The 22,168-nt window shown below is 47.6% G+C and overlaps 1 protein-coding gene across 4 annotated transcripts in view; it reads left to right on the plus strand.

Moving 5' to 3' along the window:
* The window catches only part of unc13d (unc-13 homolog D (C. elegans)), a 495,771-nt gene that overhangs the window by 110,619 nt on the left and 362,984 nt on the right, over positions 1 to 22,168 (plus strand). For all 4 annotated transcript variants that reach the window (XM_038777597.1, XM_038777599.1, XM_038777598.1 and 1 more), the window contains 3 exons: positions 3,494 to 3,601; positions 3,848 to 3,940; positions 19,528 to 19,631. In XM_038777597.1, coding sequence (XP_038633525.1) covers positions 3,494 to 3,601; positions 3,848 to 3,940; positions 19,528 to 19,631 — 305 coding nt within the window. The remainder of the gene's footprint in view (positions 1 to 3,493; positions 3,602 to 3,847; positions 3,941 to 19,527; positions 19,632 to 22,168) is intronic.

Here is a 22,168-nt window from a genome sequence, read left to right on the forward strand (position 1 = left end):
GAACAGGAGTGGGGTGTGGAGTCTGAGGTTCTGTGCTGTTCCAACGCTTTCCCTCTCCTCTGGGCCGCTGACTATGTCCAGTGCCCTCTGCTCGGGCACGGTGAGGGGACGCAGGTCTGGTGGTCACCCTCCGGTCTTCTCCCGCTCCCGGCGGTTGTGTGCGGCCTTGTCCTGGGGCGGGGTGCAAACACAAACAACACAACTGTTAGACAGTCCGGCACATGCAGCCCAGGGGTTGGGTAGATGATTGCGGCTGGCATGGGTGCAGGCATGTGGGTCAGGGAGGGGGTCCGACCGTCACCCGGGGGGGTTCGGGTTACATGTGTGTGGGGGGGTATGGGGGCTTGGTGCCAGGGGCACAGTGCTGCCTACTCACCTTGGCCACCCTGAGGAGGTTGTGCAGTTTGTTTGTGCACTGGATGGCAGTCCGAACAACTTTGCCCACGGCGCAGACGGCACCTGCCACTTGCCCCCAGGCACGGTGAATGGCGGCGGGGGGTACAGGATAGCTGCTGCTCTTTGGGGGGGGGGGGTTGAATTGCTTAAGTGCAGCTGCAGCTGTGCAACAATCAGGGAACCGGCGAATCCTGCGCCATTTCGCTTCCAGACGCTGCCGTTTCATGTGATGCCCGTGCTAGCTTCTTTGGAGTTGCTGAATTGTTACACTTGCGCTGTTTTTGCCGTTGTAAAATTTCATATTTTTCACGACGGCATCAGCACTTAGTCTCAGAAATGGGAATCCAGCCCACTGTGACTTTGAATAGCTGTGGGGAATGTGCCGGCAGAGCTGGCGGGAAACTCTCTGAAAAACCCAGCGCAAATTAACTTAGAAATTCTTGGGGAGAATCGCTCCTGTAGAGTTTTACAGCACAGAGAGAGGACCTTCGGCCCATCGCTTCTGTGTCAACCATCAAGCACCTAACTATTCTACTCCCATTTTCCAGCACTTGGCCCATAGCCTTGCAGACACTGGTATTTCAAGTGCTCATCTAAATACTTATTAAAGTTGAGAAGTTCCCACCTCTAGGTACTGAGTTTCAGGTTCTAACCACCCTCTGGGTGAAAAAGATTTTCCTCACATCTCCTCTAAACCTCCTTCCCATTACCTTAAATCTATGCCGCCTGGTTATTGACCTTTCCAATAAGGGGAAAAGTATCTTCCTGTTCACCCCATCTATGACCCTCATAATTTTATACACCTCAATCAGGTCCCCCCTCAGCCTTCTCTGCTCCAGGGAATACAAATAATGATAACGTGCCTATTGAGTCTCTCTTGATAGCTGAAACAATCCAGCCAAGCCACATCCTGGTGAATCTCCCCAGCATCCTCTCCAGTGCAATCAATTCATTTTCATAGTGTGGTGACCAGAATGACTCATAGTACTCCAGCTGGGGCGTAACCAGCATTTTGTACAACTCCATCATAACCTCCCTGCGCTTATATTCAATGCCTTGGTCAAGAAAGGCAAGAATCTCTTATGCCGTCTTAACCACCTCATTTACCTGCCCTGTCGACTTCAGAGATCTCTGAACATGCACATCCCTTTTATCCTCTGTACTTCCAAGGGTTCCATTCATAGTATATTCCCTGGTTAAATTTCATTTGCTACTCTTCTGCCCATCTAACCAGCCCCAGATATGTGACTCCCACTTAATTTGGCTGGATGCTTCATCCCCTGAGGGAAAGATGGTGTAATGAGCCCCAAAGAGCAAGACCAGAGGGAGTAATTGACCCTGTCCATTTCAACTACAATGGCTTCCTGTCCCATGTATTGGTGAAGCATCCTTCTCCAGATTGTCCCTCTCCTGAAGGCACTGATTCCCTCTGGGATTCAGATTGAGAGATTCAGGAATCACTCAGAATTTCACTCAAGTTATCATTATTTACCTGTGACCTAGACAGTAATTGTTGGCAGACCATGTGACCTGGAAGGGCTTCATAACTCAGCCATCATCAAACATTCAGACTGATGTGCTTTAGATCAGGAAGCTGAAACTGGAAGGTGATGGCCTCCACCACATGCTGAACCAGACCCGACCAGGAGCAGTTATCCTGCTGCAAGAGGCACTAGGTCCAGTAGGTTAAAGTAACGCAGCCTGGTGATGAAATACAGGAACCTTCTGATCTGTATACAGAATGCAGCCTTTTAACCCAGTGATTCAATGAACCGGTACATATAGAATCTTTATATCGCATTTTTTGCAACTACCGGACAACTTTACATCCAATGAAGTACTGAAATAAAAATGACTTTCAATGGGAAATTTCTTTGATATTAACAGTTTCAGACAATCTAATCCCTAGACCACAGTATCTGTGTTACTAATGACACTGAATCCCATTTATTAATAAGAACCTTATTTAAGGGCAGCACGGTAGCATGGTGGTTAGCATAAATGCTTCACAGCTCCAGGGTCCCAGGTTCGATTCCCGGCTGGGTCACTGTCTGTGCGGAGTCTGCCGTCCTCCCCGTGTGTGCGTGGGTTTCCTCCGGGTGCTCCGGTTTCCTCCCACAGTCCAAAGATGTGCGGGTTAGGTGGATTGGCCATGCTAAATTGCCCGTAGTGTCCTAAAAAGTAAGGTTAAGGGGGGGGTTATTGGGTTACGGGTATAGGGTGGATACGTGGGTTTGAGTAGGGTGATCATTGCTCGGCACAACATCGAGGGCCGAAGGGCCTGTTCTGTGCTGTACTGTTCTATGTTCTATGTTCTATGTTAACCTGTCCAGTTTCTTCTTGAAACATATTAAGGTTTCTTGTTCTGCCAGCGAGGCGATAGTAGCCAGCTAATCTGTTCTTTGATGTTGTTGGTTGAGGGTTGAACGACCCAGTAAGAACACAGAACTCCTTTACTCTTCCAGTCATACCATGGAATCTCCCACATGCACCTGATAGACAGTCCAGGCCTCAATGTTAAGGTCACATCTGAAAGTCAGCATGTCAGTGTGCAGCACTCCCTCAGTTCTGCACTGGAGGTCAGCCCAAATTATAGGCTCAAGTCTCTGGAGTGGGGTAGAGTGTGGTTGAGTTTTGACAGGAGGTCAGTAGGCTTTACATAGTGTGTGAAAGTTGTGGATTTTAGAATTTAGAACAGCACAGAACAGGCCCTTCGGCCCTCGATGTTGTGCCGAGCAATGATCACCCTACTCAAACTCACGTATCCACCCTATACCCGTAACCCAACAACTCCCCCTTAACCTTACTTTTTAGGACACTACGGGCAATTTAGCATGGCCAATCCACTTAACCCGCACATCTTTGGACTGTGGGAGGAAACCGGAGCACCCGGAGGAAACCCACGCACACACGGGGAGGACGTGCAGACTCCGCACAGACAGTGACCCAGCCGGGAACCGAACCTGGGACCCTGGAGCTGTGAAGCATTGATGCTAACCACTATGCTACCATGCTGCCCCTTAATGTGTAGAGTTGATGTGTAGAGTTGTCTTTGCTTTGTTCTATGCTCTCTCATGTTTCACTATATATTTTGCAGGACCTGTCCTACACTCCTGAAGATGAATGGTATCCTCTGGAACCTCGTACAGAGACCTACCCTGATCGAGGGAAGTGTCACCTACAGCTGAGAGTTATCCATGAAGAGGTACAAGTGGTACAAACCATGCCACATATAAACACTGTATTAGTGAGTAGAAGGAGGCACCAGGCTAAAGCTTACAGAAGCATACTCCCAGAAGGGGAATTTCATCCTCAGATAACTCGAACATTCCTCGGGGTTTCGGTCCCTATTAATGAGCTGAACATAGTAGACGGGTGGGTTGATCTGGCTCTGCAATTTACTCAAGTGCTTAATGGGAGGAGGATTTATTCTTCATATTTCTGTTCACAGAGGGAAACCACACTGAGCAAACAAAAGCCAGTGTTTTGGATCCATCGCAGTCTACTGCAACAGTTTGTGCAATATGACAGGGTGCAGAGACAGGTATGAACATTTGGAATTGTGGGTCTACATGAACATGGCTAGCAATGTAGCAGGTTGGATGAAATAAGTGGGTCTCAAAAAATAACAATAATAATCTTTATTGTCACAAATAGTCATACATTGCAATGAAATTACTGTGAAAAGCCCTATGTCGACACATTCCGCCGCCTGTTTAGGTACACAGAGAGAGAATTCAGAATGTCCAATTTACCTTCGTAATTCACATCTTTCGGGACTAGTGGGAGGAAACGGGAGCACCCGGAGGAAACCCACGCAGACACGGGAGAACGTGCAGACTCGCACAGACAGTAATCCAGCCGCGAATCGTAGCTCGGACACTGGTGCTGTGAAACCACAGTGCTACCCACTGTGCTACCGTGCTGCCCGGAGAGAGTGGGGTGATGCTGGCGAGGTAATATCACATAGAGTGGGGGGATGGCAACTAGCTAATATCAGATAAGGTGGAGTGATGGTAACTGGCTATTATCAGGTAGAGGGGGGGATGGTAACTGGATATTATCGGATAGGGTGGAGTGATGGTAACTGGATATTATCAGATAGAGGGGGGGATGGTAACTGGATATTATCGGATAGGGTGGAGTGATGGTAACTGGATATTATCAGATAGAGAGGGGGATGGTAACTGGATATTATCGGATAGGGTGGAGTGATGGTAACTGGATATTATCAGATAGAGGGGGGGATGGTAACTGGATATTATCGGATAGGGTGGAGTGATGGTAACTGGATATTATCAGATAGAGGGGGGGATGGTCACTGGATATTATCGGATAGGGTGGAGTGATGGTAACTGGATATTATCAGAGGGTGGGGATGGTAACTGGATATTATCAGATAGAGGGGGGGATGGTAACTGGATATTATCAGATAGAGTGGGGGGGTGGTAACTGGATATTATCTGATAGGGGGGCTGGTAACTGGCTATCATCAGATAGAGGGGGGGATGGTAACTGGATATTATCAGATAGAGAGTGGGGGATGATAACTGGTTATTATCAGATAGAGGGGGGATGGTAACTGGCTATCATCAGATAGGAGGGATGGTAACTATTTATTGTCAGATAGGGTGGGGGTGATGGTAACTGGATATTATCAGATAGAGTGGGGGGTGGTAACTGGATATTATCTGATAGGGGGGGCTGGTAACTGGCTATCATCAGATAGAGGGGGGGGATGGTAACTGGATATTATCAGATAGAGAGTGGGGGATGATAACTGGTTATTATCAGATAGAGGGGGGATGGTAACTGGCTATCATCAGATAGGAGGGATGGTAACTATTTATTGTCAGATAGGGTGGGGGTGATGGTAACTGGATATTATCAGCTGGGGGGATGGTAACTGGATATTATCAGATAGAGTGGTGGGGGTGGTAACTGGCTATTATCGGATAGAGTGGTGGGGGTGGTAACTGGCTATTATCAGATAGAGTGGGGGGGATGGTAACTGGATATTATCAGATAGAGGGGGGGATGGTAACTGGATATTATCAGATAGAGTGGTGGGGGTGGTAACTGGCTATTATCAGATAGAGTGGTGGGGGTGGTAACTGGCTATTATCAGATAGAGTGGGGGGGATGGTAACTGGATATTATCAGATAGAGGGGGGGATGGTAACTGGATATTATCAGATAGAGGGGGGGATGGTAACTGGATATTATCAGATAGAGTGGGGGGGATGGTAACTGGATATTATCAGATAGAGTGGGGGGGATGGTAACTGGATATTATCAGATAGAGGGGGGGGGTGGTAACTGGATATTATCAGATAGAGGGGGGGATGGTAACTGGATATTATCAGATAGAGTGGGGGGGATGGTAACTGGATATTATCAGATAGAGTGGGGGGGATGGTAACTGGATATTATCAGATAGAGGGGGGGATGGTAACTGGATATTATCAGATAGAGTGGGGGGATGGTAACTGGATATTATCAGATAGAGGGGGGGGGTGGTAACTGGATATTATCAGATGGGGAGCTGGTGACTGGATATTATCAGATAGAGGGGGGATGGTAACTGGATATTATCAGATAGAGGGGGGATGGTAACTGGCTATCATCAGGTAGGAGGGGATGGTAACTATTGTCAGATAGCGTGGGGGTGATGTTAACTGGATATTATCAGATGGGGGATGGTAACTGGATATTATCAGATAGAGGGGGGTATGGTAACTGGATATTATCAGATAGAGTGGGGGATGGTAACTGGATATTATCGGATATAGTGGGGGGGCTGGTAACTGGATATTAATGGATAGAGGGGGGGTGGTAACTGGATATTATCAATAGAGGGGGGGATGGTAACTGGATATTATCAGATAGAGTGGGGGGATGGTAACTGGATATTATCAGATAGAGAGGGGGAAATGGTAACTGGATATTATCAGATAGAGTGGGGGATGGTAACTGGATATTATCGGATATAGTGGGGGGGCTGGTAACTGGATATTAATGGATAGAGGGGGGGGGGTGGTAACTGGATATTATCAGATAGAGGGGGGATGGTAACTGGATATTATCGGATAGAGTGGGGGGGGGTGGAAACTGGCTATCATCAGATAGAGGGGGATGGTAACTGGATATTATCAGATAGAGGGGGGGGTGGTGACTCGATATTATCGGATAGGGGGGATGGTAACTGGATATTATCAGATAGAGGGGGTATGGTAACTGGATATTATCAGATAGAGTGGGGGATGGTAACTGGATATTATCAGATAGAGTGGGGATGGTAACTGGATATTATCAGATAGAGGGGGGTATGGTAACTGGATATTATCAGATAGCGAGGGGGGGATGGTAACTGGATATTATCAGATAGAGGGGGGATGGTAACTGGATATTATCAGATAGAGTGGGGGATGGTAACTGGATATTATCAGATAGAGGGGGGATGGTAACTGGATATTATCAGATAGGGGGGATGGTAACAGGATATTATCGGATAGAGGGGGGATGGTAACTCGATATTATCAGATAGAGGGGTGGTAACTGGATATTATCAGATAGAGGGGGGGATGGTAACTGGATATTATCAGATAGAGGGGGGATGGTAACTGGATATTATCAGATTGAGGGGGGGATGGTAACTGGATATTATCAGATAGAGGGGGGGATGGTAACTGGATATTATCGGATAGAGGGGGGTGGTGACTGGATATTATCAGGATAGAGTGTGGGATGGTAACTGGATATTATCGGATAGAGGGGGGGGATGGTAACTGGATATTATCGGATAGAGGGGGGTGGTGACTGGATATTATCAGATAGAGTGGGGGGATGGTAACTGGATATTATCAGATAGAGTGGGGGCTGGTAACTGGATATTATTGGACAGAGGGGGGGGTCGTAACTGGATATTATCAGATAGAGGGGGGATGGTAACTGGATATTATCAGATAGGGGGGGGGTGGAAACTGGCTATTATCAGATAGAGGGGGATGGTAACTGGATATTATCAGATAGAGGGGGGGGTGGTAACTGGATATTATCAATAGAGGGGCGATGGTATTTGGATATTATCAGATAGAGGGGGGGATGGTAACTGGATATTATCAGATAGAGGGGGGATGGTAACTGGATATTATCAGATAGAGGGGGGGGGATGGTAACTGGTATTATCAGATAGAGGGGGGATGGTAACTGGATATTATCAGATAGAGGGGGGACGGTGACTGGATATTATCAGATAGAGGGGGGGACGGTAACTGGATATTATCAGATAGAGGGGGGATGGTGACTGGATATTATCAGATAGAGGGGGGACGGTGACTGGATATTATCAGATAGAGGGGGGGACGGTGACTGGATATTATCAGATAGAGGGGGGGGTGGTAACTGGATATTATCAGATAGATGGGGGGGACGGTGACTGGATATTATCAGATAGATGGGGGGGATGGTAACTGGATATTATCAGATAGGGAGATGGTAACTGGATATTATCAGATAGGGGGATGGTAACTGGATATTATCAGATAGGGGGATGGTAACTGGATATTATCAGATAGGGGGATGGTAACTGGATATTATCAGATAGGGGGATGGTAACTGGATATTATCAGATAGGGGGGATGGTAACTGGATATTATCAGATAGAGGGGGGGACGGTGACTGGATATTATCAGATAGAGGGGGGGACAGTGACTGGATATTATCAGATAGAGGGGGGACGGTGACTGGATATTATCAGATAGATGGGGGGGATGGTAACTAGATATTATCAGATAGGGGGGATGGTAACTGGATATTATCAGATAGGGGGGGATGGTAAATGGATATTATCAGATAGGGGGGATGGTAACTGGATATTATCAGATAGGGGGATGGTAACTGGATATTATCAGATGGGGGGATGGTAACTGGATATTATCAGATAGGGGGGATGGTAACTGGATATTATCAGATAGGGGGATGGTAACTGGATATTATCAGATAGGGGGATGGTAAATGGATATTATCAGATAGGGGGATGGTAACTGGATATTATCAGATAGGGGATGGTAACTGGATATTATCAGATAGGGGGATGGTAAATGGATATTATCAGATAGGGGGATGGTAACTGGATATTATCAGATAGAGGGGGGATGGTGACTGGATATTATCAGATAGATGGGGGGGGATGGTAACTGGATATTATCAGATAGGGAGATGGTAACTGGATATTATCAGATAGGGGGATGGTAACTGGATATTATCAGATGGGGGATGGTAACTGGATATTATCAGATAGGGGGGGGATGGTGACTGGATATTATCAGATAGAGGGTGGGGGTGGTAACTGGATATTATCAGATAAAGTGGTGCTGATGGTAACTGGATATTATCAGATGGGGGGGGGGGGGATGGTGACTGGATATCAGATAGAGGGGGGATGGTAACTGGATATTATCAGATAGAGTGGGGGGTTGGTAACTGGATATTATCAGATAGGGGGGATGGTAACTGGATATTATCGGATAGAGAGGGGAAGGTAACTGGATATTATCGGATAGAGGGGGGATGGTAACTAGATATTATCGGATAGATGGGGATGGTAACTGGATATTATCGGATAGGGGGATGGTAACTGGATATTATCGGATGGGGGAAGGTAACTGGATATTATTAGATAGATGGGGATGGTAACTGGATATTATCAGCTAGAGGGGGGATGGTGACTGGATATTATTAGATAGATGGGGGATGGTAACTGGATATTATCAGATGGGGGGATGGTAACTGGATATTATCAGATAGAGTGGGATGGTAACTGGATATTATCAGATAAAGTGGGGGTGATGGTAACAGGATATTATCAGATGGGGGGATGATAATTGGATATTATCAGATAGAGGGGGGATGGTGACTGGATATTATCAGATGGGGTGGGGGGGGTGGTAACTGGATATTATCAGGTAGGGGGGGCTGGTAACAGGATATTATCGTAAGAAGTCTTACAACACCAGGTTAAAGTCCAACAGGTTTGATTCAAACATGAGGTTTCGGAGCACTGCTCCTTCCTCAGGTGAATGGCGAGGTACGTTCCAGAAACATTTATATAGACAAAGTCAGAGATGCTGGACAATGCTTGGAATGCGAGCATTTGCAGGTAATCAAATCATTACAGATCCAGGGAGAGGGATAATCACAGGTTAAAGAGGTGTGAATTGTCTCAAGCCCGAACAGTTGGTCGGATTTTGCAAGTCCAGGCCTGATGGTGGGGGGTGGATGTAATGCGACATGAATCCAAGATCCCTGTTGAGGCCGCACTCATGCGTGCGGAACTTAGCTATAAGTTTTTGCTCGGCAATTCTGCATTGTCGCGTGTCCTGAAGACCGCCTTGAAGAACGCTTACACGGAGATCAGAGGCTGAATGCCCTTGACTGCTGAAGTGTTCCCCGACTGGAAGGGGACATTCCTGCCTGGTGATTGTTGCACGATGCCTGCTCATTCGTTGTTGCAGTGTCTGCATGGTCTCGCCAATGTACCACGCTTCGGGACATCCTTTCCTGCAGCGTAAGAGGTAGACTACATTGGTCAAGTCGCACGATTATGTGCCGCGTACCTGGTGGGTGGTGTTACCACGTGTAATGGTGGTATCCGAGTCGATGATCTGGCATGTCTTGCGAGATTGCCGTAGCAGGGTTGTGTGGTGTTGTGGTCGCTGTTCTGAAGGCTGGGTAGTTTGCTGCAAACAATGGTTTGTTTGAGGTTGCGCGGTTGTTTGAAGGCCAGTAGTGGGGGTGTGGGGATGACCTTGGCAAGATGTTCATCTTCATTGATGATGTGTTGAAGGCTGCGAAGAAGATGTTGTAGTTTCTCCGCTTTGGGGAACTACTGGACAACGAAGGGTACTCTGTCAGTGGTGTCCCGTGTGTGTCTTCTGAGGAGGTCGGTGCGGTTTTTTGCTGTGGCGCGTTGGAACTGTCGATCGATGAGTCGAGCGCCATATCCCGTTCGTACAAGAGCATCTTTCAGCATCTGTAGGTGTCTGTTACGCTCCTCCTCGTCTGAGCAGATCCTGTGTATACGGAGGGCTTGTCCATAGGGGATGGCTTCTTTAATGTGTTTCGGGTGAAAGCTGGAGAAGTGGAGCATCGTGAGGTTGTCTGTAGGCTTGCGGTAAAGCGAAGTGCTAAGGTGACCATTCTTGATGGAGATGAGTGTGTCCAAGAATGCAACAGAATTTGGCGAATAGTCCATGGTGAGTCTGATGGTGGGATGGAATTTATTGATCTCATCATGTAGTCGTTTCAGTGATTCTTCGCTGTGGGTCCAAAGGAAAAAAAATGTCATCGATGTATCTGATGTATAACATCGGTTGCAGGTCCTGTGTGGTGAGGAAGTCTTGTTCAAACTTGTGCATGAAGATGTTGGCATATTGAGGTGCAAATTTGGTCCCCATGGCTGTTCCATGCATCTGGGTGAAGAATTTGTTGTCGAAGGTGAAGACGTTGTGATCTAGAATGAAGCGGATGAGTTGCAGAATTGCGTCTGGAGATTGGCAGTTGTCGGTGTTGAGGACTGAGGCTGTTCACCCAGATGCATGGAACAGCCATGGGGACCAAATTTGCATCCACCCCCCACCATCAGGCCTGGACTTGCAAAATCCTACCAACTGTTCGGGCTTGAGACAATTTACACCTCTTTAACCTGTGATTATCCCTCTCCCTGGATCTGTAATGATTTGATTACCTGCAAATGCCTGCATTCCAAGCATTGTCCAGCATCTCTGACTTTGTCTATATAAATGTTTCTGGAACATACCTCGCCATTCACCTGAGGAAGGAGCTGCACTCCGAAAGCTCGTGTTTGAATCAAACCTGTAACTGGATATTATCGGATAGAGGGGGGATGGTGACTGGTAATTATCAGGTAGAGTAGGGGATGGTGACTGGATATTATCAGGTAGGGGGGGGGGGTGGTAACTGGATATTATCAGATAGGGGGGGATGGTGACTGGATATCAGATAGAGGAGGGGATGGTAACTGGATATTATCAGGTGGGGGGGGGGGTGGTAACTGGATATTATCAGATAGAGTGGGGGATGGTAACTGGATATCAGATAGAGGAGGGGGTGGTAACTGGATATTATCAGATAGAGGGGGTGGTAACTGGATATTATCAGATAGAGGGAGGATGGTGACTGGATATCAGATAGAGTGGGGGATGGTAACTGGATATTATCAGATAGAGGGGGTGGTAACTGGATATTATCAGATAGAGGGGGGATGGTGACTGGATATCAGATAGAGGGGGGGATGGTAACTGGATATTATCAGATAGAGTGGGGGGATGGTAACTGGATATTATCAGATAGAGTGGGGGGATGGTAACTGGATATTATCAGATAGAGTGGGGGGGATGGTGACTGGATATTATCAGATAGAGGGGGGATGGTAATTGGATATTATCAGATGGGGGGGATGGTAACTGGATATTATCGGATAGAGGGGGGGTGGTAACTGGATATTATCAGATAGACGGGGGAGGAGGGACGGTAACTGGATATTATCGGATGGGGTGGATGGTAACTGGATATTATCGGATAGAGGTTGCCAGTTCTGCTGCTGGCATGGCTGGCTGGTGGGGGATCGTCTGCAGGACTGGGGAGTAGCGGGGCTGACCAGTGGTGTCAGGGTGACCCCCAAGACCAGGGTGTCCAGGCACGGAAGTCATTCCACGGCCTGCAATGTAGCCATCTTGCTGTGCACCCTACTGACTGCCCACCGTGGCTTGTGGTCGCGTAGAGCGACATCCGCTGGATGGGTGCACCCACTTCTTCGCCGAGTGGGCACTTGTCTGGGATCTCGCTGACCTCGGTCCACAGGTACATCTGTGACATCATGGAAGTGCATCTGTGCCATCAAAGAGGCCATGCATGCCTACTTGGCACAATATATCAGCTTCAATGTGGACCAAGCCCACCAGGATGACCGGGCAGCAGGGTTTGTGGCCATCGGCAGGATGCCCCAGGTTCAGGGGGTGATTGATGGGATGTATGTCCTCCCACGGCCACCGGGCATCAGGGGGTGGTCCTCACAAACTGAAAGGGGTTCTGCTCGGTGAACGAGTTACTGGTGTGTGATGATGAGACGCACATCAAAGACGTCTGTGCCAGATACCTAGGCAGTGTGTGCGACGCCTTCTTCCTGGCACACTCGACTGGAACAAGCTCCGCGCTCCGCGGCCATGCCCATCTGAGAGTGCGACATGTCCTGCAGAACCTAACCAAGGTCGGCCTGGTGCTGGGTGACATCCTCCAGCGAATCGGACATTCTGCCGAGACCCTCAGCCATGGCCGTCACCGACTGTGCGACGCCTTGGACACCTTCACTCATAGTGCCGATGTCCACTATAGTCGCCACCGTGGCAGTGTTGGCCATGGTGCCGCTCATTGCCAGCACCATCTCCTGCGTCTATAACCTCTGGATCTCCTCCAAGCTGTGACTCTGACATCTCCCTCTGAATACTCATGTTAGTCCCTATCATCCGCAAGTGTTGGCAATTCTGGACAAGATGAAAATAGATAAGTCCCCGGGGCCGGATGGGATTTATCCTAGGATTCTAAGGGAAGCCAGGGAAGAGATTGCTGAGCCTTTGGCTTTGATTTTTAGGTCATCATTGGCTACAGGAATAGTGCCAGAGGACTGGAGGATAGCAAATGTGGTCCCTTTGTTCAAGAAGGGGAGTAGAGATAACCCCGGTAACTATAGGCCGGTGAGCCTAACGTCTGTGGTGGGTAAAGTCTTGGAGAGGATTATAAAAGATACGATTTATAATCATCTAGAGAGGAATAATATGATTAGGGACAGTCAGCATGGTTTTGTGAAGGGTAGGTCATGCCTCACAAACCTTATCGAGTTCTTTGAGAAGGTGACTGAACAGGTAGACGAGGGTAGAGCAGTTGATGTGGTGTATATGGATTTCAGTAAAGCGTTTGATAAGGTTCCCCACGGTCGGCTATTGCAGAAAATACGGAGGCTGGGGATTGAGGGTGATTTAGAGATGTGGATCAGAAATTGGCTAGTTGAAAGAAGACAGAGAGTGGTAGTTGATGGGAAATGTTCAGAATGGAGTTCAGTTACGAGTGGCGTACCACAAGGATCTGTTCTGGGGCCGTTGCTGTTTGTTAGTTTTATAAATGACCTAGAGGAGGGCGCAGAAGGATGGGTGAGTAAATTTGCAGACGACACTAAAGTCGGTGGAGTTGTAGACAGTGCGGAAGGATGTTGCAGGTTACAGAGGGACATAGATAAGCTGCAGAGCTGGGCTGAGAGGTGGCAAATGGAGTTTAATGTGGAGAAGTGTGAGGTGATTCACTTTGGAAAGAATAACAGAAATGCGGAATATTTGGCTAATGGTAAAATTCTTGGTAGTGTGGATGAGCAGAGGGATCTCGGTGTCCATGTACATAGATCCCTGAAAGTTGCCACCCAGGTTGATAGGGTTGTGAAGAAGGCCTATGGTGTGTTGGCCTTTATTGGTAGAGGGATTGAGTTCCGGAGCCATGAGGTCATGTTGCAGTTGTACAAAACTCTAGTACGGCCGCATTTGGAGTATTGCGTACAGTTCTGGTCGCCTCATTATAGGAAGGACGTGGAAGCTTTGGAACGGGTGCAGAGGAGATTTACCAGGATGTTGCCTGGTATGGAGGGAAAATCTTATGAGGAAAGGCTGATGGACTTGAGGTTGTTTTCGTTAGAGAGAAGAAGGTTAAGAGGTGACTTAATAGAGGCATACAAAATGATCAGAGGGTTAGATAGGGTGGACAGCGAGAGCCTTCTCCCGCGGGTGGAGGTGGCTAGCACGAGGGGACATAGCCTTAAATTGAGGGGTAATAGATATAGGACAGAGGTCAGAGGTGGGTTTTTTACGCAAAGAGTGGTGAGGCCGTGGAATGCCCTACCTGCAACAGTAGTGAACACGCCAACATTGAGGGCATTTAAAAGTTTATTGGATAAGCATATGGATGATAAGGGCATAGTGTAGGTTAGATGGCCTTTAGATTTTTTCCATGTCGGTGCAACATCGAGGGGCGAAGGGCCTGTACTGCGCTGTATCGTTCTATGTTCTATCAGCTCTGAGTACCTCTGTTTCACAATTTCAGCATCAGCTGGGACCCAGCTGGGTCCTGGTATTCAGCAGACCTCCGACTGCTGTCTCGCCTGGGGGTTCCTGCCTCCACCAAATGTGCATCATCAGGGGTGTGGTGCTCACCATATTGTGCCCCCGATGCCTATCCCAGCGAGGTCTGTGTACCTGCGCTGGTGGAGGGTGGGGATGACAGCTGTGATGAGATCTCCTCCAAGGTGTTCTACGTGGAGCCGGAAATGAGTGCTGCGCAGGATGGGCCGGCTCCGTCGGCTGGAAGACCTATGTCCGGGAGCAGAGTCTGGTCATGCCCATTTGGAGCGGAGGTCCGACTCCGACATCTCGCAGGACTTTGGTGAATCTGGCGAGGAGTAGAAGCTGACAGGAGTCTCGCTGGAGGCCTCTACGGGATTCTCCGGCTCACTTGAGCACAACGCGGCAAGAGAATCGTGCCCAAAGTGTGACCTAAACCGGTGAGAAACCTCCCAGGGTCCAAAAAAAGTGACTACATGTCATTGAATAGCGGTGGGGAACTTGCCGACAGAACTTCTGGAAACTCCCTGAAAAACCCGCCACAAATGAATTTCGAAATTTTGGGGGAGAAATCACACTCAAGCGTAATGAGACCAGTGAATAGTGGGAGAAGTTGAAAACGGGAACTGCGCCAGGGCCAAACAGTTGCGATGCAACGGCCTGCTCCCGTAGGTGAATTCAAAATCTTGCAGTAGCGTGCCGAGAAACTCAATGATCAGCACTTAAGCCCCATTTCCATACAATTAAAGAGAGCCAGCCATGAACCAACGGCCTCCCATCATTCAGCGGCCTCCCCAGCAGGTGCTCACACTGACGTCGAGTAGTACTCCGTTTGAAAAACATGAACCTGGTGAACCTGTGGGGAGCCGAGGAGGTGAGTAGCCATCTCTGCTCACAGGCAAAGAGCCCTGGGGTGCTGAGCTTGCTGCTCCTGTGCTCGGTGGAGGATGGGAGACCCTCGGCTGGGGGTCAGGGGACCCCCCGCAGGGGTGGGCTGCCATGGGAGGGTGGGGGGGGGGGGGGGGGGGCAACCGGGGAGCAACCGCTCGCTTCACCTCCATACCAGTCCCTGGATTGTGTGTACCCGTTCCGGGGATAACCCTTGTCCCTGCCCATCTGCTTCATAACCCCCACCAGCTGCCAAGGCCTCTGGCATTTGCCAATTGGGAATTGGCAATCATGGTTAACTGAGTACTTCACACAACCGAAGTGTATTCCCGTGGGTGAGCAGGCCATGCAGCACGTGGGAGTCATTGCCCGGCATCCCAAACAGATCATGATGGTGGACAGCATAGCTGAACACTGTGGGAGGCAACACCACACACGTAGCAGCCACCATCCAAACACCCAGGGGATGGGTCACAGCTCCAGCGACATGTCCATTGCCTGAGGGTGGGTGGGAATGGGATGGGAACCGATGCAGGAAGTTGAAGGGAAGTAAAACGGGGCCAGAAACAAAAATCAGTAAGGGGAAAGCGTAAGGCAGAGAAGCCAGAGTCAAAAATCAAAAAGGGCCACAGTACAGGTACAGTGACTGAGGAGAGTGTGAAAGGGGAGGTGGTCAATGCAGGATTGAGGGTGTTGTACCTAAATGCGCGCATTATATGGAACAAGGTAAATCAGCTTGCTGCTCACGTTGAAATTGGCTGACACGGTGTTGTGGGCATCACACAGATGTGGCTGCAAGGGGATCAGGGCTGGGATCTAAATGTCCAAGGATATATGTCCTATCGAAAGGACAGGCAGATGGGCAAAGGGGGCGGGGTTGCATTGGTAGTAAGGAATGAAGTTAAATCAATAGCAAGGAGCGATATAGGATCAGAAGGCATAGAATCTCTGTGGGTAGAGTTGAGGAATCGCAAAGGTAAAAAGACCCTGATGGGAGTTATGTACAGGCCCCCTAGCAGGAGTCAGGATGTGGGGCAGAAAGTAAATCAGGAGATAGAAAAGGCATGTAAAAAAGGCAATATTACAATAATCATGGGGGACTTAAATATGCAGGTGGACTGGGAAAATCAGGTTGGTAGTGGATCCCAAGAAAATTAATTTGTGAAATATTTAAGAGATTTGTTTTGGAGCAGCTTGTGGTAGAGCCCACTAGGGAACAGGCAATTCTGGATTTGGTGATGTGTAATGAGGCAGACTTGATTAGGGATCTTAAGGTGAAGGAACCCTCAGGGAGCAGTGACCACAATATGATAGAATTTACCCTGCAGTTTGAGAGGGAGAAGCTGCAATCAGATGTAACGGTATTACAATTAGATAAGGATAACTGCAAAGACATGAGGGAGGAGCTGGCCAGAGCTGATTGGAAATGGAGCCGAGCAGGGAAGACAGTGGAACAGCAATGGCAGGAGTTTTTGGGGGTTATTCGGGAGGCACAACAGAAATTCATCCCAAGGAGGAGGAAACATGCTAAGGGGTGGACAAGGCAGCCATGGCTGACAAGGGATATCAAGGACAGTATAAAAGCTAAAGAAAAAGCATACAAAGTGGCGAGGATATGTGAGCAGCCAGAGGATTGGGAAACCTTTAAAAGCGAGCAGAGGACAACTAAAAAAGCAATAAGGGGGGAGAAGATGAAGTATGAATGCAAGCTAGCTAATAACATAAAGGGAGATAGGAAGAGTTTTAAAAAAATATATATAAGGTAAGAGAGAGGCAAAAATAGATATTGGACACTGGAAAATGTGGCTGGAAAAGTAATAATAGGAAACAAAGAAATAGCAGAAGAATTGAATAGTTACTTTTCATCAGTCTTCACTATGGAAGACACCAATGGGATGCCACAGCTCCAGGAGAACCAGGGGGCAGAGGTGAGTGCAGTGACCATTACTAAGGAGAAGGTTCTGGGGAAACTGAAAGGTCTGAACAAAGAACAAAGAAAATTACAGCACAGGAACAGGCCCTTCGGCCCTCCCAGCCTCGTAAGATTTTAGAGTCCGTTATTAAAGATGGAATCGCAAAGTACCTGGAAGTGCATAGTAAAATAGGACTGAGTCAGCACGGTTTTGTCAAGAGGAGGTCATGTCTATTACAGTTCTTTGAGGAGGTAACAAGGATGTTAGACAAAGGAAATCCAGTGGGCGCGATTTATTTAGATTTCCAGAAGGCCTTTGACAAGGTGCTGCAAAGGAGACTGTTAAATAAGTTAAAAGCCCATGGTGTTAAGAGTAAGATCCTGGCATGGTTGGAGGATTGGCTGACTGGCAGAAGGCAGAGAGTGGGGATAATAGGGTCTTTGGCAGAATGACAGCCGGTGACTAGTGGTGTGCCTCAGGGGTCGATGCTGGGACCACAACTTTTCACAATATACATTAATGATCTGGAAGAAGGAACTGAAGGCACTTTTTCTAAGTTTGCAGATGATACAAAGATCTGTAGAGGGACAGGAAGTATTGAGGAAGCAGGCAGCCTGCAGAAGAATTTGGACAAGCTAGGAGAGTGGGCAAAAGTGTCAAATGAAATACAATGTGGAAAAATCTGAGGTTATGCACTTTGGAAGGCGGAACTTAGACATAGACTATTTTCTAAATGGGGAAATGTTTATGAAATCAGATGCACAAAGGGAGTCCTTGCTCACGATTGTCTTAAGGTTAACATGCAGGTTCAGTCGGCAGTTAAGAAGCTGTACAAAAAAAATTAATTAATTCATGACTTTCCAGTATGTTAAAAAAAATGTAATTTTTCTACAGGGCAATAAAAATGTTAATCATCCAGACTCATCTAGCATCAATAACAGAAACTGCAGACCTTGAAACCACTTAACCTGGTGTAAATAAAAATTGTGAAATTGACTGCAGAGATCAGAGAGCCTAAGCTTAAATTAAACTTCTGTGAGGGCCATGAAGAATCCAGCAAGAGTTGAAGGATGATTTCTCTGCTCCCCTTATTCGGGAAGCTCATACTCCCAAAGGATTGTGGGATTGCCATTAGTCCCCAGCCAGTGGTAAACAGGCAGGTTATAACACAAACAATGTTTTTCCTGGGCACATCTGTTTCAACAAGAGTAATGGTTGTCTGAGCTCTCAGCCAAGCCTCATTATGTATGAGATCCTATTGAAACATAAGATGCTGAGGGGATTTGACAGGGTGAATGCTGGGAGGAAGTTTCCCTTTGTGGGGCAGTCAAGAACAAGGGGATGCAGTTTTAAAAAAGTGTCTCCCATTTAAATCTGGGATAAAGAAACTTTTTCCTCACAGAGGGTCCTTCATCTGTGGAATTCTCTCCCCCAGAGAGCAGTGGAGGCTGGGTCATTGAATTTATTCAACATTGAGTTTGATAGATATTTGATCAATTAGGGAGTCAAGGGTTATGCAGGGTCAACAAGAAAGTGGAATTGACACTAAAATCAGATCATCCATGGTCTTTTTAATGGTGAAGCAGGCATAAGGGGCTGAATGGCCTTCTTCTGCTGCTAATTCTCATATTCAGATACAGATCTAGACCAGAAAACTATCTAGAAAATAGCACCCAACTCACTAGGAGATGCCCCAAGCAGAGCCAACACAGGAAGTGTAAATAATAATAATAATCTTTATTAGTGTCACAAGTATGCTTACATTCACATGCAATGAAGTTATTGTGAAAAGCTCCTCGTCGAACCCAGGTCCCTGGTGTTGTGAAGCAATAGTGCTAACCATTGTGCTATCGTGCTGCCCAGAATCTTAATTCTGGGTCCGAATAGTGGTTAAAGGATGGGGGTTTTCTCCTGAGGGTGAGATGAAATGAAGAATTGAACAAGTGCTAACTCCATCTCACCAGTCTGAGGCCTTATCAGTGGCTGCTCATTGGCAACATTGGATGCCAAACTGAAAAGGATGTCCAATTTCTAAACCTTCATGTTGAGAGTATAGAAATTCAGTAGTTTAATTAAAGTTCATCCAATATCTAAGAATTTATCTCACCACAGCAAGTAGCTCGATGTGACTGTTCTCTGTTACTCTGTAGGCTGAGGCTCTGCAGCCTGAAATGGAGCTTAGCATACCAGCCACGACCATACTGTCACTTCACGCCACACAGAACGACCTCTCACCCTTCCAGCAAGATCTGGCGTGAGTACCTGATTCCTACAGAACGATGGGAGCTAGATATGTTCCAATGGAAACATGCCCAAAACTGGGAAAGTTACAAAGTTTTCTTCCTTTTCCTCACTGAGGTGGTTGATCCTTGATACCTTATTGGTCATTCTGCACACGTGAGGTTAGAAAAGGACCTTAAAAATATATATTTTTATTCAAACATTTTCTATTTTTTGCATAACAAAAAAACATCAACTCCCCAAACCCCTCCTTCCTGCATAAAAAAAGGCCGACAACAGAACACCCTCCCAAATCCCTCCCCCACACCCCTCACCAGCAACTAACGATGACCAGCTTTTTAAAGTACAAAATAAACTGCTGCCATCTTCGGTAAAACCCTTTAATTACCCCCCTCACGATATAATTGACTTTCTCAAGGTGTAAAAACTCCATCACATTCCCCAGCCATATTGAGGCACTGGGTGGAGAAGCTGAACTCTACCACATCAGCACCTGCTTTTGAGCAATCAGTGAGGCGAAGGCCAGAATATCAGTCTCTGCTCCCGTCTGAAGCTCTGGCAAGCCCGACACCCCAAGGGACATGGCTGCAATTTAATTTCAGAATTGACGACATGGTGCTAAAGAAGGAGTTTAGGGCGCAACCAGAACATGTGCAGATGATTAGCTGGACTTCTGCAACAGTGCTCGCGCTTTTCTTTCACTCCCACAAACAACCTATTCATACTAGACCTAGTCAAATGAGTCCTTTGCACTACCTTCAGTTGTATTAAGCCAAACCTCGCACATGAAGAGGTGGCATTCATTCTCTGCAGGACCTCAATCCACACCCCATCCTCCAGACCCAGTTCAAACTGCTACTCCCACTTGGCCTTAACCCCCTCCACCAATGCTGCACCTTCAGCCATAATATACCATTTCCATAAATACCCAAGGTACACCCCTCCTTCCCAGGCTGCAAGCGACAGAAGCCTCTCCAGCAACAAGGAAGACAGCACCACAGGGACTGTTGGAAGACCTGATTTTCAAAATTGCGAATCTGTAAGTATCTAAATGCTTCAGACCAAGAGAGCCCAAATTTCAATGACAACTCCTCCACGCCCGCAAATCACCCCTCCACAGAACAAATCCCCAGTCCTTCCATCCCCTTCTCCTCCCATCTCCTGAACATTGCGTCCAACCTCTCAGGCATCAACATATGAATAGCACAGATAGGTGCCAGCTTCGACACCGCCCCGAATTTAAACTGTTGCTGAAATTGTCTCCAGATATTTGGGGTGGAGACCTCCACCATATTCACCGAATACTTCCCCGGAGAAAGTGTAAGTGAGGCTGTAACCAACCCCCTCAACCCCGGACCCCTACCAATTCCATCCGCACCCATATAGCCTCAGCAACCCCACACCAGCCCAACACTTTCTCAGCATTCGCAGCCCAGTAGTAATATATCAAGCTTAGCAACGCCAAACCTGCGGATCCCTCTGAAGGACTGTCTTTTGAATCCTTGCTACTTTACCCACCCAAATAAATGACAAAACCAATCTCTCAACCCCCCAAGAAGGACTTTGGTAGAAAGACCGGCAAAAACTGGAACAGAAACAGAAACCGTGGTAAAATATTCATTTGAAAAATATATATTTTATTCCAACACTCACAATATCAATAAGAACAACAGTCCAGCATTGATTCCCAGCTTGAGTCACTGTCTGTGCGTTTGCATGTTCTCCCTGTGACTGCATGGGTTTCCTCCGGGTGCTCCGGTTTCCTCCCACAGTCCAAAGAAGTGCAGGTTAGGTGGCTTGGTCATGCTAGATTGCCCTTAGTGTTCAAAAAGGTTAGGGAGGGTTACTGGGTTGCGGGGATAGGGTGGAAGAGTAGGGTACACTTTCCAAGGGCCGGTGCAGACTCGATTGGCCGAATGGCCTTCAGCACTATAATTCCATGATTCTATGAGACATAATTAACAATCAGCACAATTTTTCCCCTTTTAATGCCTCCCCTCCCCAGCGACGAACAGTTCCTCAAATAATAATAATGAAGTTACTGTGAAAATCCCCTAGTTGCCACACTCCGGCACCTGTTCGGGTACACTGAGGGAGAATTCAGAATGTCCAATTCACCTGACAAGCACGTTTTTCGGGACTTGTGGGAGGAAACCGGAGCACCCGCGCAGATACAGGGAGAGCGTGCTGACTCCACACAGGTAGTGAATCAAACGGGAATTGAAAGTGGGACCCTGACACTGTAAAGCAACAGTTAACCACTGCTACCATGCCACTGATATAATGCCATGAACGGGCTCCACCACACCACAAAGCCCTCCTCTGACCCCCTTAAGAGCGAACTTTATCTTCTCCATTCGGAGAAGTCATTGACGTCCCTCAGCCAAGCTGCCATACCTGGTGGCGTATCTGATCTCCAGTTCAAAAGGATTCTTAGCTGGCAGATCAGAGAGGTGACATCAGCCCCTTCCCCTCCAGCACTTTGAACTGAATCAAGCACATTCTTGCACAGGAGGAAGTTGAGTTCACTCGCCGCATCACCTCACACCA

Source organism: Scyliorhinus canicula, chromosome 18, assembly GCF_902713615.1.
Source record: "Scyliorhinus canicula chromosome 18, sScyCan1.1, whole genome shotgun sequence".
NCBI classification, from domain to species: Eukaryota; Metazoa; Chordata; class Chondrichthyes; order Carcharhiniformes; family Scyliorhinidae; genus Scyliorhinus; species Scyliorhinus canicula.